General features: G+C 42.3%; 2 protein-coding genes across 2 annotated transcripts in view; one reads left to right on the top strand and one right to left on the bottom strand.

Moving 5' to 3' along the window:
- The window catches only part of LOC119657135 (protein halfway), a 45,545-nt gene extending 40,676 nt beyond the window's left edge, over positions 1–4,869 (top strand). Inside the window, exons 5-7 of the mRNA XM_038063906.1 lie at positions 3,946–4,107; positions 4,161–4,274; positions 4,344–4,869. Of these exons, the coding sequence (XP_037919834.1) occupies positions 3,946–4,107; positions 4,161–4,274; positions 4,344–4,625 (558 nt within the window). The 3' untranslated portion in view covers positions 4,626–4,869. The remainder of the gene's footprint in view (positions 1–3,945; positions 4,108–4,160; positions 4,275–4,343) is intronic.
- LOC119657134 (probable ATP-dependent RNA helicase DDX52) lies at positions 4,857–12,125 on the bottom strand. The gene is made up of 6 exons (XM_038063905.1): positions 11,999–12,125; positions 11,527–11,943; positions 11,142–11,470; positions 10,748–11,081; positions 5,240–5,550; positions 4,857–5,179 (listed from the first exon to the last, which is right to left on the bottom strand). Exons 1-6 carry the CDS (start codon positions 12,077–12,079, stop codon positions 4,861–4,863), a joined length of 1,791 nt encoding a protein of 596 aa, XP_037919833.1. The 5' UTR covers positions 12,080–12,125; the 3' UTR covers positions 4,857–4,860.
- Positions 12,126–12,512: the final 387 nt, after the last annotated feature.

Below are 12,512 nucleotides of genomic sequence, written 5' to 3'. Positions count from 1 at the left end.
TTCTTAGAATTATCCTCCTAAACACGGCTGAGAACTCCCGACTTTTCTAGTTAAGAACCCAAGTCTCCGGAGAATACATGAAGACTAATTTTGCTGCTATGTATGTCGTTTTGTTCGGCTTGTCTTTTAGTGAGAAAAAACAAAATAGTAGACTAAATTTTTCTTTAAATGCCGAATAAGAATTTTTATTTCTCATAAATAAAATAAATACCTAGATCTGGGTAGGTATTTAAGGGACAAGCTGGTTCATAAGCAGGTCAGACTAAAACTCATTGAAGAAGAGGACAACTAGTTGGTCGCGTCAATCGTTAAGTTCGGCAGTAATTCCACCGGATCCCGATGAGTTATAGTTCTTAAATCGATAAATTGCACCGAACATTTTTGCGGTTTATGAAATGCCTCCTTGTATATCTCGGTTTCACAGACTTGTTAGCTTTCTTAAATCTTCTTTTTCTCTCTGTGATGTCCCTTCTGTGCTCGGCGAAATTCGCGCTACTCACACTCTTTGAGATTGCTTTACCCGATGTGCGGCATTCTTTCGTTTCGTTGTTAACTGACAATCATAACCCAATCAATCGGTCTAAATTTTCTTGCTGCGTGCACTACTCCAAAATGATCCGCAAGGCTAATGTGACCAGCGCAATAGAATCCAGAGCGGAAAAGAGCCTGCTCACTGTCGATGGCGCTTTCCAGGTGTCTATGATGCAATCCAGGATAATTTTGGCTATCATCTTTGCGATGGCAAAACGCAAATACCTCTTCAACTATCCCACTTAAAATAGATGCATTTTTCAAAATTTTAATGACTATCCCCTTCTTCCACTCCCTGAGAAGAGCCGCGGGGTATGACTCTGAAATTGTTATAATTTGCGACAGAGTTAGCTTCCCTGATCTGCGAAATAGCAAATTCCCTTTTGTTACGGTACGCTATTCTGTATGCCATGAGATTTCTCAGCACACACACCGATCAATTTAGCCTTCAATTGTCTACGTTCATCCATTCGCTTCCACTATCCCTTCGGGACGTGCCCGATGAGCTGAATAGCATCCGTAAAAGGGCATTTCAGGGACGACCCATCATTAATATTCTCAAACTGGGGTAGGTAGGGTAGGTATCAGTGGCCGCTCCGAGGAGCCCAATTAGCGCTTTGGTGCGTCGTTTTGATGCCACAAACTCCCAAGACCGTGACTGTTATTATAGGAACAGGGAAGCGGAGTCCAGCTGGCTCGGATCCTCAGAGCCAGCCCGTAGCATTCACGAAGGAAAGCAGCTCTCCGACCCTGTAACTAGAAATCTCACCCAAAGAATGGTTTACCCAGTGTCCGCAGCCTGACTCGAGCTAGAGCCGGGCAATCGCAGAGAAAGTGCATGAGGGTTTCCCTTCCTTCTCCGCAGCTTCGGCAATGCGAGTTGTAGGGTAAGCCGAGCCTAGCGGCATGGTCCCCTATGGGCCAGTCCCCGTGCAGACCGCCGTAATCTTGAATGCATTTGCACGCGTCTGGCACAGGAGCTCTCGTGATCGGGCTATGTTATAAGCGGGCCAAATTCTCCTTGATTTGGCACAGCTTGTAAGCCTTCGCCATCTCAGGCCCGCGGCTGCTAGGTAGTGCGAGTAGACTCGGCCCCCGACAGCCGTCAAACTGACTATTCAAGATATCTGCCGTCTGATTGGAAACATAATTTTGCCACTATCGAACGAAAGCAGGATTGTGTAAACGACCGATCTGGAAGTTTAGGTGTCCAAGTTCTTCAACCCCGTGATATGCAGCAGACGCAACACGCAAGCAGACAAGGTCAATGTCAGCGAATCTTGCTAATTATATCCAGAAGACAGCTCCTAAATCTACTGATGATCCTAATATAGTCGATATATTTGTTCGTATGTTGCCAGTTAGTTGTAATCCGAGTTTGTAGCAGGCTTTGTGCAGAAACAATATGACACCAATAATTGCAGAAAGCCAATAACCTCTCATTATAGCTCTCAATGGCATGTTTCCCCACTAAATGACCGAGCATTGGAGCCAACCTGAACATTCAGATCGTCCATCAAGATTGCAATGTCACCTTTGGATAACCTCTCCTGGACCGCATTAATTGCCCATAGAAAGCCTCCTTTTCATCTGTATCGGGAATCTCTGCTCATTCTTAACATTACTAATGAGATATTAGTGAGTTCGTACCAGAAACTTGTAGTCAATATTCTGTCTGCCTGTATCGGTTCTCAAAATGAGGATGAGCCTTGCTGATGTTGTAAGTATTAATCTCCTTTGAAAGAATACGTCTGTCTCTATAAGTAAGCTCAATAAGGAAATAGCTGGTGATGCGCTAATTTGATTCCGTGATGGCTGGTTTCCTCAAGGAACAAAACATATTTGATCAAAACGCTTAATTTGAACTATAGGCATAGTATTCAACAATAAAGACAGCATAATTATCTATCTCTTTGGTACTTACCCTTTAGTGAGACATAGCGCGTCAACTGCTCCTACGCACTGTCGTACACGGTTAGGACTTCACGAGGACACTACACTCTTCTACCGTTCTATGCCAAGTACTCCTAAAGCCATACACTCGCCGGCTATCTTGAGAGAGTGGATTAATGTCTGACCTATCCATTGCCACTTCCTGATCAACATAGCCACGGGCCACTGGCCTGTGGGCTGACGATAAAACGTTGCAGATAAGTGTTGACGACAAGCTGGAAGTTTTGCATAATAACAAATGGTCACTTTTTATATAGTAACCCAGAAAGAATAGTCTCAACTTGAGTGTTGAGATAATTGCATTTCTAGATTTTAGACAAAGCGACATGGCAGAAACCAGGCTTCCTAGATCCTACTGGTAAGGAAAATGCGATAACCCATTAACCTAATAACCTTGATTTTGTTGGTGTTTATCTTTGGTCCGTCCATTTGCCTTTCTTTCCAAATCCTGAGCCATTTGGCCAATATCCATGACTTGATGAGAGAGCAAAGCATCAGCGCAGTCCATTGAAACCCTCCATGTCCTGACAAGAAGAAATAATATCAGTGATAAGATATATCCCTGGTGAATTCTGACGTTTCTTGATGTGTTCCAGGACTATTTTAACTATTATCTTTGCGACGACAAGGAGGACGCAGATACCCCTCCAATTGTCGCACTGAAGGAATGTGCCCTTCTTTGGAATCTTAACGATTACCCGTTTCTTCCACTCTCTAGGAAAAGTCTTGGATTCCCAGGATTACCGATATGTGAAATTTCAGTTGCAACGATGAATAACTGCGGAGAGAGATCCAAACACAGCCGCTTTACTCCGTTTAAGTGTATTGATGTTACAGTGATTAGCCATTTCATTCACGAGAGGCGGAACATCACATCTGGTGATACTGTCAAGAACCGTGATGAAGTGTTGCTTCCATCTCTTGAACTGATCGTCGTCGTGGAGTAGTCAACCGTTAACGTCCTCCACAGGACCATCCACTGAATCTGTCTCCTTACTTACCATAAAAGAGTAGTTCTCTTTAGAACACTAAACTGCCGCAAAGAATGATTGTGCTGTAAATCTCAACGGTGGCAGAAGGATTTGTATCGTCACCAAATGCGGATACTAGTTGACCCAGTGGTAAAGAGGACGAAAACTATCTGAATTCGCAATGCTGAAGCCACCAACTTCTAGTGCACCATGACGATCTTGAAATACTTTAATACGATTCGCGTTGTGATTGTTGTGCCATAGATAATTATTACGAATAAACAATTTTGGGTTACATTAGGGGAAGGTACTTCTTTGTGGGCTTGACTTTCGATCTGCCCAATAAGTTCTCACATACGGGAAAAAGTACTCTATATATATATGGGAAGTTACTATAATCCACGAAAAATTGTTGCCCTTAGTTTCCCCTCACAGAATTTTTATTTCACAGGACGAAGATAAACATAAAACTCTTAACTTGTCATTACAGATAACAAGCATATCAAATTACTTCCAAGATGTTCCAAGCTATTTCGAAGTTCGACGCTTTTATGCTGATAACAATCAGATATCTAAAATGGATGAATTCGAGGGATCAACATTCATCGGAGCATTCGAAGCGCTTCATCTACGTAAAAATAACATTGACAAGGTACGTCGAGTAATCAATGGTACCAACAGTTCTCTCATTATATTTACTTCCAGATTCCAGACTATTTACTGTCAAATTACATATTAGACAACAACCCCGACGGAAGAGTTCTCTACCTCGGCGGAAATAAACTGATTTGTGACTGCAACTCAGCGAAGGTCCTAAGGGTAATGCGATACTTAAAAGTTAATTTTTACCATCATTTCACTCGTTTTTCTCTCATATTTCATATTCAGATGTGGCTGCTGGCTCGCCACAACAACATACCGGATTATGATCAAATCTTGTGTCGTAATTTACCGCAAAAAGTCTACGAGTTATCTGAAGTGAAATTGTGTCAATCGCAACACGACTGGACCGACTACATTTACTATTTAATCGCGTCAGAAGTGCTGCTTCTGATGGCGTTAGTTCTAAAAGTATCTTATGATTATTGGGTATTCAAAACGGCTGGCTACCTACCCTGGCCTGCAAGCAAAATGCCCAAATTGCCATGTGACTGGTTATGTGAGTCCTAATAAGAGATTACTTGATGTTGTGCCTTCTTATGTAGACTCCGTTTCCCTTTAGTTTGTAAGTGAAACTTGTAACGCATGCGTTTTTGTGCCTCTTTTCTAGCTGTGTCTAACCTAGTTCGTAAGTTGAAAGGGAGATTAGAGGAGAATATTGTGATAATTTGCATATTTCTACATCATATATATTTTTATCATTTGTGCAATCATGGATTATATTGAAACGAATAAACGAAATTGATCATGCTAACGGTTTTTTATTTTTCTTCGAAAAAGTTTTCTTCTTAGGTTTTTTCTTCATAGTAGTCGATATCACAGGATCGTCAACATTTTCTGCTTTATCTGCACTTCCTTTTTCCCCTTTACCTTTCCGCTTCTTGAGTTCTTCCATTTTTTTCAGCTTCTCCTTCCGCTTCATTTGGAATTTGGGTACTGTTAATATATCCTCTCGTTCTGGTGCTCGTTTGGCCAGGTTTTTCCTTTCTGACTTTTTCGGCTTCTTTAGTGTAAGCATGAAGTCCGGAACTTTGCCGCCTGAATTCTTGATTATATGTGCAATACTAGAAGGGGATTAATTTTGAAATTTACAGCAATAAACTTCTGGGCAAAATGAGCCTTACCTCCTCAGATTCGGAGTGTCGTCCTGTGTGAAATATGTGATGGCACGGCCCGGCCGACCGGCTCGTCCAGTTCGACCGATTCGATGGATGTATGATATCGGCGTTGGCGGAAAATCATAGTTAACGACAAGGTTGACGCCTTTGAAATCAATACCGCGACCCATAAGCTCGGTACAAATCAATACCCAAATTTTTCCTTCCCGGAACGCTTTGACCACATTGTCTCGCTGTTTTTGGGTTCGATCGGCGTGAATTACATCCACATTTATGCCATCGTAAATGAGTTCGCTGAATAACTGTTTAGCTCTGTCCTGCAAGAGATAAAGAATCAATCAAATAATTTCAGAATATAGAACCTAGTGCCCTTCCGGTCAGATCACACAATGGGTATTACAAGCTAGTCCGGCATTCTGAATAAAACTCTTGGCTGTGGATGTGAGTATGAGATGCAGGAGAGGCAAAGCCTCTGAACATTCGGACTCTAGTGTACTAGATTTTCCCATCTAACGGCATATCCCGGATTCTTTTATGTATCGCAGCATTTCCGCTAGTGAATTTTATTGCACTCGCTGCAACTGGAGCATAGCGACGTTAATAATATCGTGGCTGCGTCCATAGGCAGGGCGCCCACATAGAAGATATTCCGTTGATCCCGCTCCCTTGCCATTATGGGAAGGTTGTTCCCACTTCTTGATTGCAACATTAGCTAATGCTACTGACACTCCAATTGCTGGTTCCGGTTTTGGCATGGTGGAAATTGACCTTTCTTTTGCTAAGGTCTCCGAGATTTCATTTCCCTGTACACCACAATGACTGGGCACCCAGAATAGCTCCACCGTATTGAATCTTGAAACAGAGTTCAGTCGGTTTCTACATTCCTGAACGGTTTTCGAGGTGATCTGACGACATCTGTTTGCTCTGTCACTCAATCATTGACTTTCGCGAAATAACTCTGGATTTGGTGGGGGAGACAAGCAGATCCGGACTGAAGATACATGGTACACCAGTAAGACCAAAATTCACAGTTCGACAGGACATCCCACTCTTCCTATTTACATTAATGAGCAGAAAATCAAGTACGTGTGTATATCTGTGGACCAATGTTCAATCTATGCTGCTATATAGGAGCAACATATGGAAAGTGACCAGGACTTATTCGGTTTGAATTTCAAATTTAAAGAAAGAGGCAATTGGACGGAGCTGGAGAAGCATTAGACAATTTAACGCTGCCTCATCAATGACTGAGGCTTAGTATATGACAGCTAACAAGGCCCACATTCATTGTAAGAGGAGTAGAAAATAGAGAGTTAAGGATCATGTAAAAATGAAACCGGCATTCTCATTTCAGTGAGGACACGGCTCCCTAAGCTACCAACTGGAATAAATTGAAGACCTAATGAGAGGGGACGGAAGCGAATAGTTCCCCACCAAGCCCGAAATTTTGTTGGGTCCGGAATAAAGACTTTAATAAAATAGATATTTTGGTAATAAAGAAGGACCCCTATTCTTCCCAGGCCCGGATATTCTCTCTACAATCCTACTCATGTATGATTGTTTTAGAAGGCTCAAAAACAGTATTGATCGGGGATGAAAGATCATTGCCAAAGAGTACGGCCTCAAATTCAATTCGTGGGAGAGAAAAGTTTACTTCCTTTCCTACATGATTTCTGCTAGCACCAAATACTCAGAACTGCGATAGAAACTTAAAACGGCGAAATAAATTAATTCGCGGTCAACCTTTGAAGAGTTGCACAGGATTTGCATTTTCAGACCATCTCCCAAGTGATCCTTATAGAAGCTAAAAGAGGACGAAGGCGGCTGGCTGACAGTTTCGTACCAAGGCAGAGACAACTCATCAGACGCTCTGCCTCACCTCTGGGGAGCAGCATGACCGAAGGGGTTCGCAGGTGTTATACGTTCCTTTTTATAATTCGCAAAACAAAACATGAACGTAAATCAGCCTACACATGAGGCCAAAGCTTGACCGTAGCTGGAAAATTTTTGTGTTTGGATTGAAGAGTCCTAAGTCCGCATCTGACTTCAAGTGGACAATTACGCTGTTAAAGGAGAAGGAATGGATAGTTTCAATCTGAATGATTACTCACTGAGGAAACTATCACCACACCTAGCAGTTAGCTATCAAATGCACTACCAAAAGTGAGAAGAATGGAGTCGAATCGAGGGTCAGTTCGACGCCTAGGCGCCAGGATGACGAGGAGCATGACTCCGACTGCTCAAGCTGTTTCACCACAATCTGTGGTCGCGTAAGCAGCGGATGAAATGGACTGAGAAAATGAACCTCCGCTGGGATTCGGGACGAGTTCCAAAGAACATGTGTAGAATTCTCAATAATGGATCCTTTGCATAGACCAGGTATTCCTAGTATCTATGCATCTCCAGCAACTCCGGGAATTCTATCTCAAATCAATGATGAGATTGCATCTCGACTGTGTGTTGCTACCGCAACTACAATCACTTGTATATTATGGCTGTCAGATTGGACGTTCAGAAAATTCGCTTTCACGCTATTAGTATAAGCGACCGAAGACCTCCACCATGGAAAATGCTTCTGGAACCCGACGGGACTCACTAAGCAGGGCACTGACAGGCTAACGCAAATCAGCACTGACAGTGCCAGCAGATGGATGAAGAATAAAGTGCAGAAGGTTTACCGGAATTATGCCATTCCCAGTACATTTTTCGATAATAAAACAAAACAATATTGGAGTTGAGTATGGGGGTTACCCATGTAGTATGCTGAGCATGCTGAGTCGATTATCGCTGAAGGCACCCGTCATGCCATTATGCCGGGTATGAATTTTGCAGATGTTACTGAAGAGAAAGTTCGACGAGCCATAAACAGCTCAAAGAACTGGAGAGGCCTAAGTCTGGATCGGGTGCACAACTTCTGGTACAAAAAATTCACCAACATATATATTATAGTTCGTTGGCAAACGGCATAAATCAAATCATAAGTCGGCCGAAGGAATTTTCACCCTTCCTTACTGCGGGGATTACCTACCTTATCCCTAAGAACACAATGCAGGACCCCACAGACAAAAGACCGACTACTTGCTTACCCACTCTGTCCCGCCATCTGAGGGTACCAACACCTCAGACCCTATTTGTTGAGTCCCTTTTGGTTTTGTATGAACCCTCGTTCAGGACTACTGAATGATGCTTGAGGGCATGGTGTTGCAATCGTTCTAAGTATTGACACACTTGATGTACTTAGACGACAGCAAGCTATCTGATGGTACTGATGACCACCTTAGAAATCTCTTGCGAATAGCAGACATATTGAGCCGTGATATTTGGATGGAATTCGGATTAGACAAGTATCAAATCGAAGTCATTCGCAGAAGTCAGCACGAGCTGCATGCCAAACATAACATTGGTTGGTCTCTACATCCAAGCTGTGACCGAAACAGACTTGTACAAGTAAGTACAGTGGAAAACGACCAGTGCAGAATGTGTGGTTCGGCGTTAGAGATATTGGACCATCTCATTTCCGACTGCACTGTTATGGCACCGATACAATACAAGAACAGGCATAATACTGTTTGTAAGGTAATCCATCAAAACCTTGCATACAAGCACGAGCTAATCACGGGAACATGTCCGGTTTACCGATATGAGCCGTAAGCAGTATTCGATAGTTCTGCTTACAGCACGTATTGGGGCCGGTAAGTTCTAAGCCTGACGTGCTGTTAATTGACAAAACGGGTCGCTCCGCGTATGTTTTTGATGTTGCTATCCCCATAATAGGAACATCGAACGAAAATACAAGGAGAAGAAGGTGAACCATGAGCAACTGGCTCGGGAAATCAAAGAAATTTGGCGCCTCGAGCGAGTGGTTGTAGGTCCCATAATATTGTCAGCTACAGGTATTGTACCTAAATTCCCTTGATGTCCTGGAACTCTCACACAATCTAGTTCAAACCATTCAGAAATACATCATACAAATCTATCGCACAATGGCAAAAAATGCGGAACGCAACTGGTCGTAGGACATAGTACATAATTGAGGATATCCGAAGATGGATTGAACGAAGTTTCAGGGAAATAGACTCTGGGGTGGAACAATGCTTGAGTGGACATGGAGGATACCTCAATTTGCTCATGACGATTCATCATACTGTTCGGATGAGAATATGGACCAAGTTACATTGCTTAGCGGCTGAATTTTGGAGAAAGATGGAGTTCATGCTGAAGTCAATGGGGGCTAAGAACCACATGAAAACAAGAAAGGATTGGGACGACAACAAAGCGCAATTGGGAACTGATATAGCCCTGCGTTCAACAGTATAGGAGGCGGTTTCAATGAATAAGAGACTCACATTCCGGCATAGTAGGAGGTTTTGAACCTTTCCATATACCGATAATGCAAAAAAAGACAGACAAAGGACCGATTCTAAAAAAGTTTTTCTTTTCTCATAAAGCATTAAATGGCTATAGAGCTATACAGACCCTTCACGTAAATTCGATCGAATGGATGGTAGAGATTGAGTTCCATCGGAGCTGATCTGTGCTACTTCCTGCATATTATGACTTCTTATAAAATTTAAAAGAAGATACTCTTTGGGCTGCACGAGCGCTTCCTCTCACAAATATTTTCTTTATGACACCAGCTGCTACGTACTTCAAACGGTTTCAAGAATTTGATAGATTCCACCGAGATTATGTTCATAGGGAGGAATTTATGTAAGCGTAATTTCGAATTTTCTTTTATTTCGGCAAATTCCAAAATGAGGTAGAGGCAATGCCCTTGAAGATTTTCAGAATCCTGGATACACTCTACTCAGAACTGAGTAAGATAGAAACTTCTATATTAGTTTATCAATAAAATTGCCCAGATAATTACTTGTCCTGATTGACCTTGAGCTACATTTATTCCAAGCCGACTTTGTATTCTGTTCGACTTCTCATCCTCGAAACGAGAGGCTGACGGAACATTTCACTTTCGGACAATTAGAGGATATTTACGTGCTTCCAGTCGTCGCAAAAATAATAACATTATCCTCGAACGCATTAAGGAACAACTTGGTAGAGAGCAGGCTATCAACTACCTTGGGATAACTTTGGGGTAGTGTGCAGGGTTCAGACCACCACTTCACTTCACCTGCTCTTCATAGATTTCAAGAACACTTTTGTTAGCGTCAAGACGTAATGATCTGAAACGCTTTTACCCAGATAACAGATAAATTGCTCTGAAAGTCGAGGAAACAAGCAAAATCGAACTGAAAATAAATATCAACAAAGCCAAAGGTCTCAGTCTGGTGAATCATCATACTCTTCCTACTTATATTAATCGGTAGAGCACTGAAGGCGCCGATAAATTTCTCTCTTTCTCTTGGTAGCGTTGGCACCAAACTTTATATTACTTGACACATTACCAGCGCCTTTGCTGTTTCCTTCTTAAAAACGCCCTCAAGAGAGTTTTACCAAAAAGCAAAATTATTTTTACTCAAAGAAAACCGAACCTAGCGGTCATTATTTTCTACTTACTTTACTCTGCACGAATACTAGCACAGGCGGTTGAAGTCCACCTCGCACCAAATCACGGAACGCCAATAACTTTCCAGATTCCGATCCCACGAACAACAGGTCCTGCTGTACGGTATCCGTTGCTGCATTCCTCTCACCAACAGTCACTCGCACTAACCCCTTCAGGTTTCGTATTGCCCATTTGGCCACAGGTACTGTGTACGTCGCGCTGAATAATGCAACCTTCCGACTGGAGCTGGTGCATGCGCCCAAAATCTGGTCGAACTGCTCCTTGAAGCTGTTGGCACCCTCTTCCATTAGCTTATCCGCCTCGTCGACGATAAACCATTCGATTCTAAAGATTGAGACGCTTTAGGGACAATTCAAGCAATGTTTTTCTGTAATATGCACTCACTGTGAAAAGTCCAAAACAGGTGGATCGCGACTCAGCAAATAGCAAATCCTATTTGGGGTTGATACGAGAATGTCGTACTTTTTACTGCTTTTCTCCCCGAATTTCTGCTCCGCTTGGCTCACCTTGTTAATCAGATGAATCTTCAGACCGGTCTTCTCGCTAAGTCGAAGGCATTCACGATAAATCTGTTGTGCCAATTCTCGTGTTGGCGCCAGAATCATAGCTCGAAATCCTTTCCGTTGAGGACCTTTCAAATCTCGCAGGACCGGAAGAAGAAACGCTACTGTCTTGCCGGAACCAGTGGGGGCACAGGCCATTAATGATCGCCCCTAGAATATCAAGCGATTAAAAGCTATTCGAAAAGAATTCCAGCACCCAAGACTACCTGCAGCATGATGGGAACGGCCTGCATTTGAATCGGGGTTGGGAGCGGATAACCGCAGACAGCGAGGTTTTCGACCAGTTTGTCTGGCACTTTATACTTCTCTCCGAGTTCATCGAAGGTCCTTATGGGGTCTGCAACTCGCTTTCCTGTTACCGATATTCGCTGGACATTCCGAAAGTGATTCAACTCTTCTTGCTCCAGAAGTTTCCTTTTCGCCTCTAAATCGTTTAATTTCTTCTTTTTCTTTTTGGGTTCTGTAGATTTTGTTGCATCGTCGTTAATGTATGAAAACTTTGCAGTGTCCTCTTCACTTTCAGCCTCACTCGCCTGTTCCACATCACTATCGTTGCCTTCTTCATCTGATTGAGAGAATTCCGCCGCCAAATCGTTTTGCACCGGAGCCTCAATAACTTCTTTCTGTTAGAGAAAACGATTAGACAAAAAGACATTTTCAAGACAACATAATACCCACCTTCAATGCATTATTGTTGACATTTTTCCTTGAAAAATATACACCTCTTGTTAATTTTTTGAAAATATCGTGAGCATCCATCGCGACTTGGCTATTCCACTCTTGACATATGAACGTACACGGCACGTGTTACCTCATTTGTTTACATGCCTTCTTCTTGAATATATTAAAAAATAAGGCGTCTCATCCATTTTCTTACAGAAAATTAATACCCTAGATAAGCTTCAAAGTCTGCAATTTTAATTTTTCAAAATCCATAGTTTATTAATTTTCTTAGGGGCAAGAATATTCAAACTGTTTTAATGAAATTAAAAACATACAGAAATGTTTAAACTTTTGAGTGTTATGATTTTACCAATATTAAATAAATGAATTGTATGAAAACAGTTGGAAATTTTGGTCGACAAAGTGCGTGCATTTTAGATCTCGTTCCACCTGCTTCGGTTTGTCATCCAAAAAGTTTATTAGTTTGAAGAGGGAGTATGATGTCGCAAAATGCCATATGTTAAATCTA

The sequence above is a fragment of the Hermetia illucens genome, chromosome 5, assembly GCF_905115235.1.
Source record: "Hermetia illucens chromosome 5, iHerIll2.2.curated.20191125, whole genome shotgun sequence".
NCBI classification, from domain to species: Eukaryota; Metazoa; Arthropoda; class Insecta; order Diptera; family Stratiomyidae; genus Hermetia; species Hermetia illucens.
The sequence above is the reverse complement of the archived record's forward strand: the minus strand, read 5'-3'. Positions and strand labels throughout refer to the sequence as shown.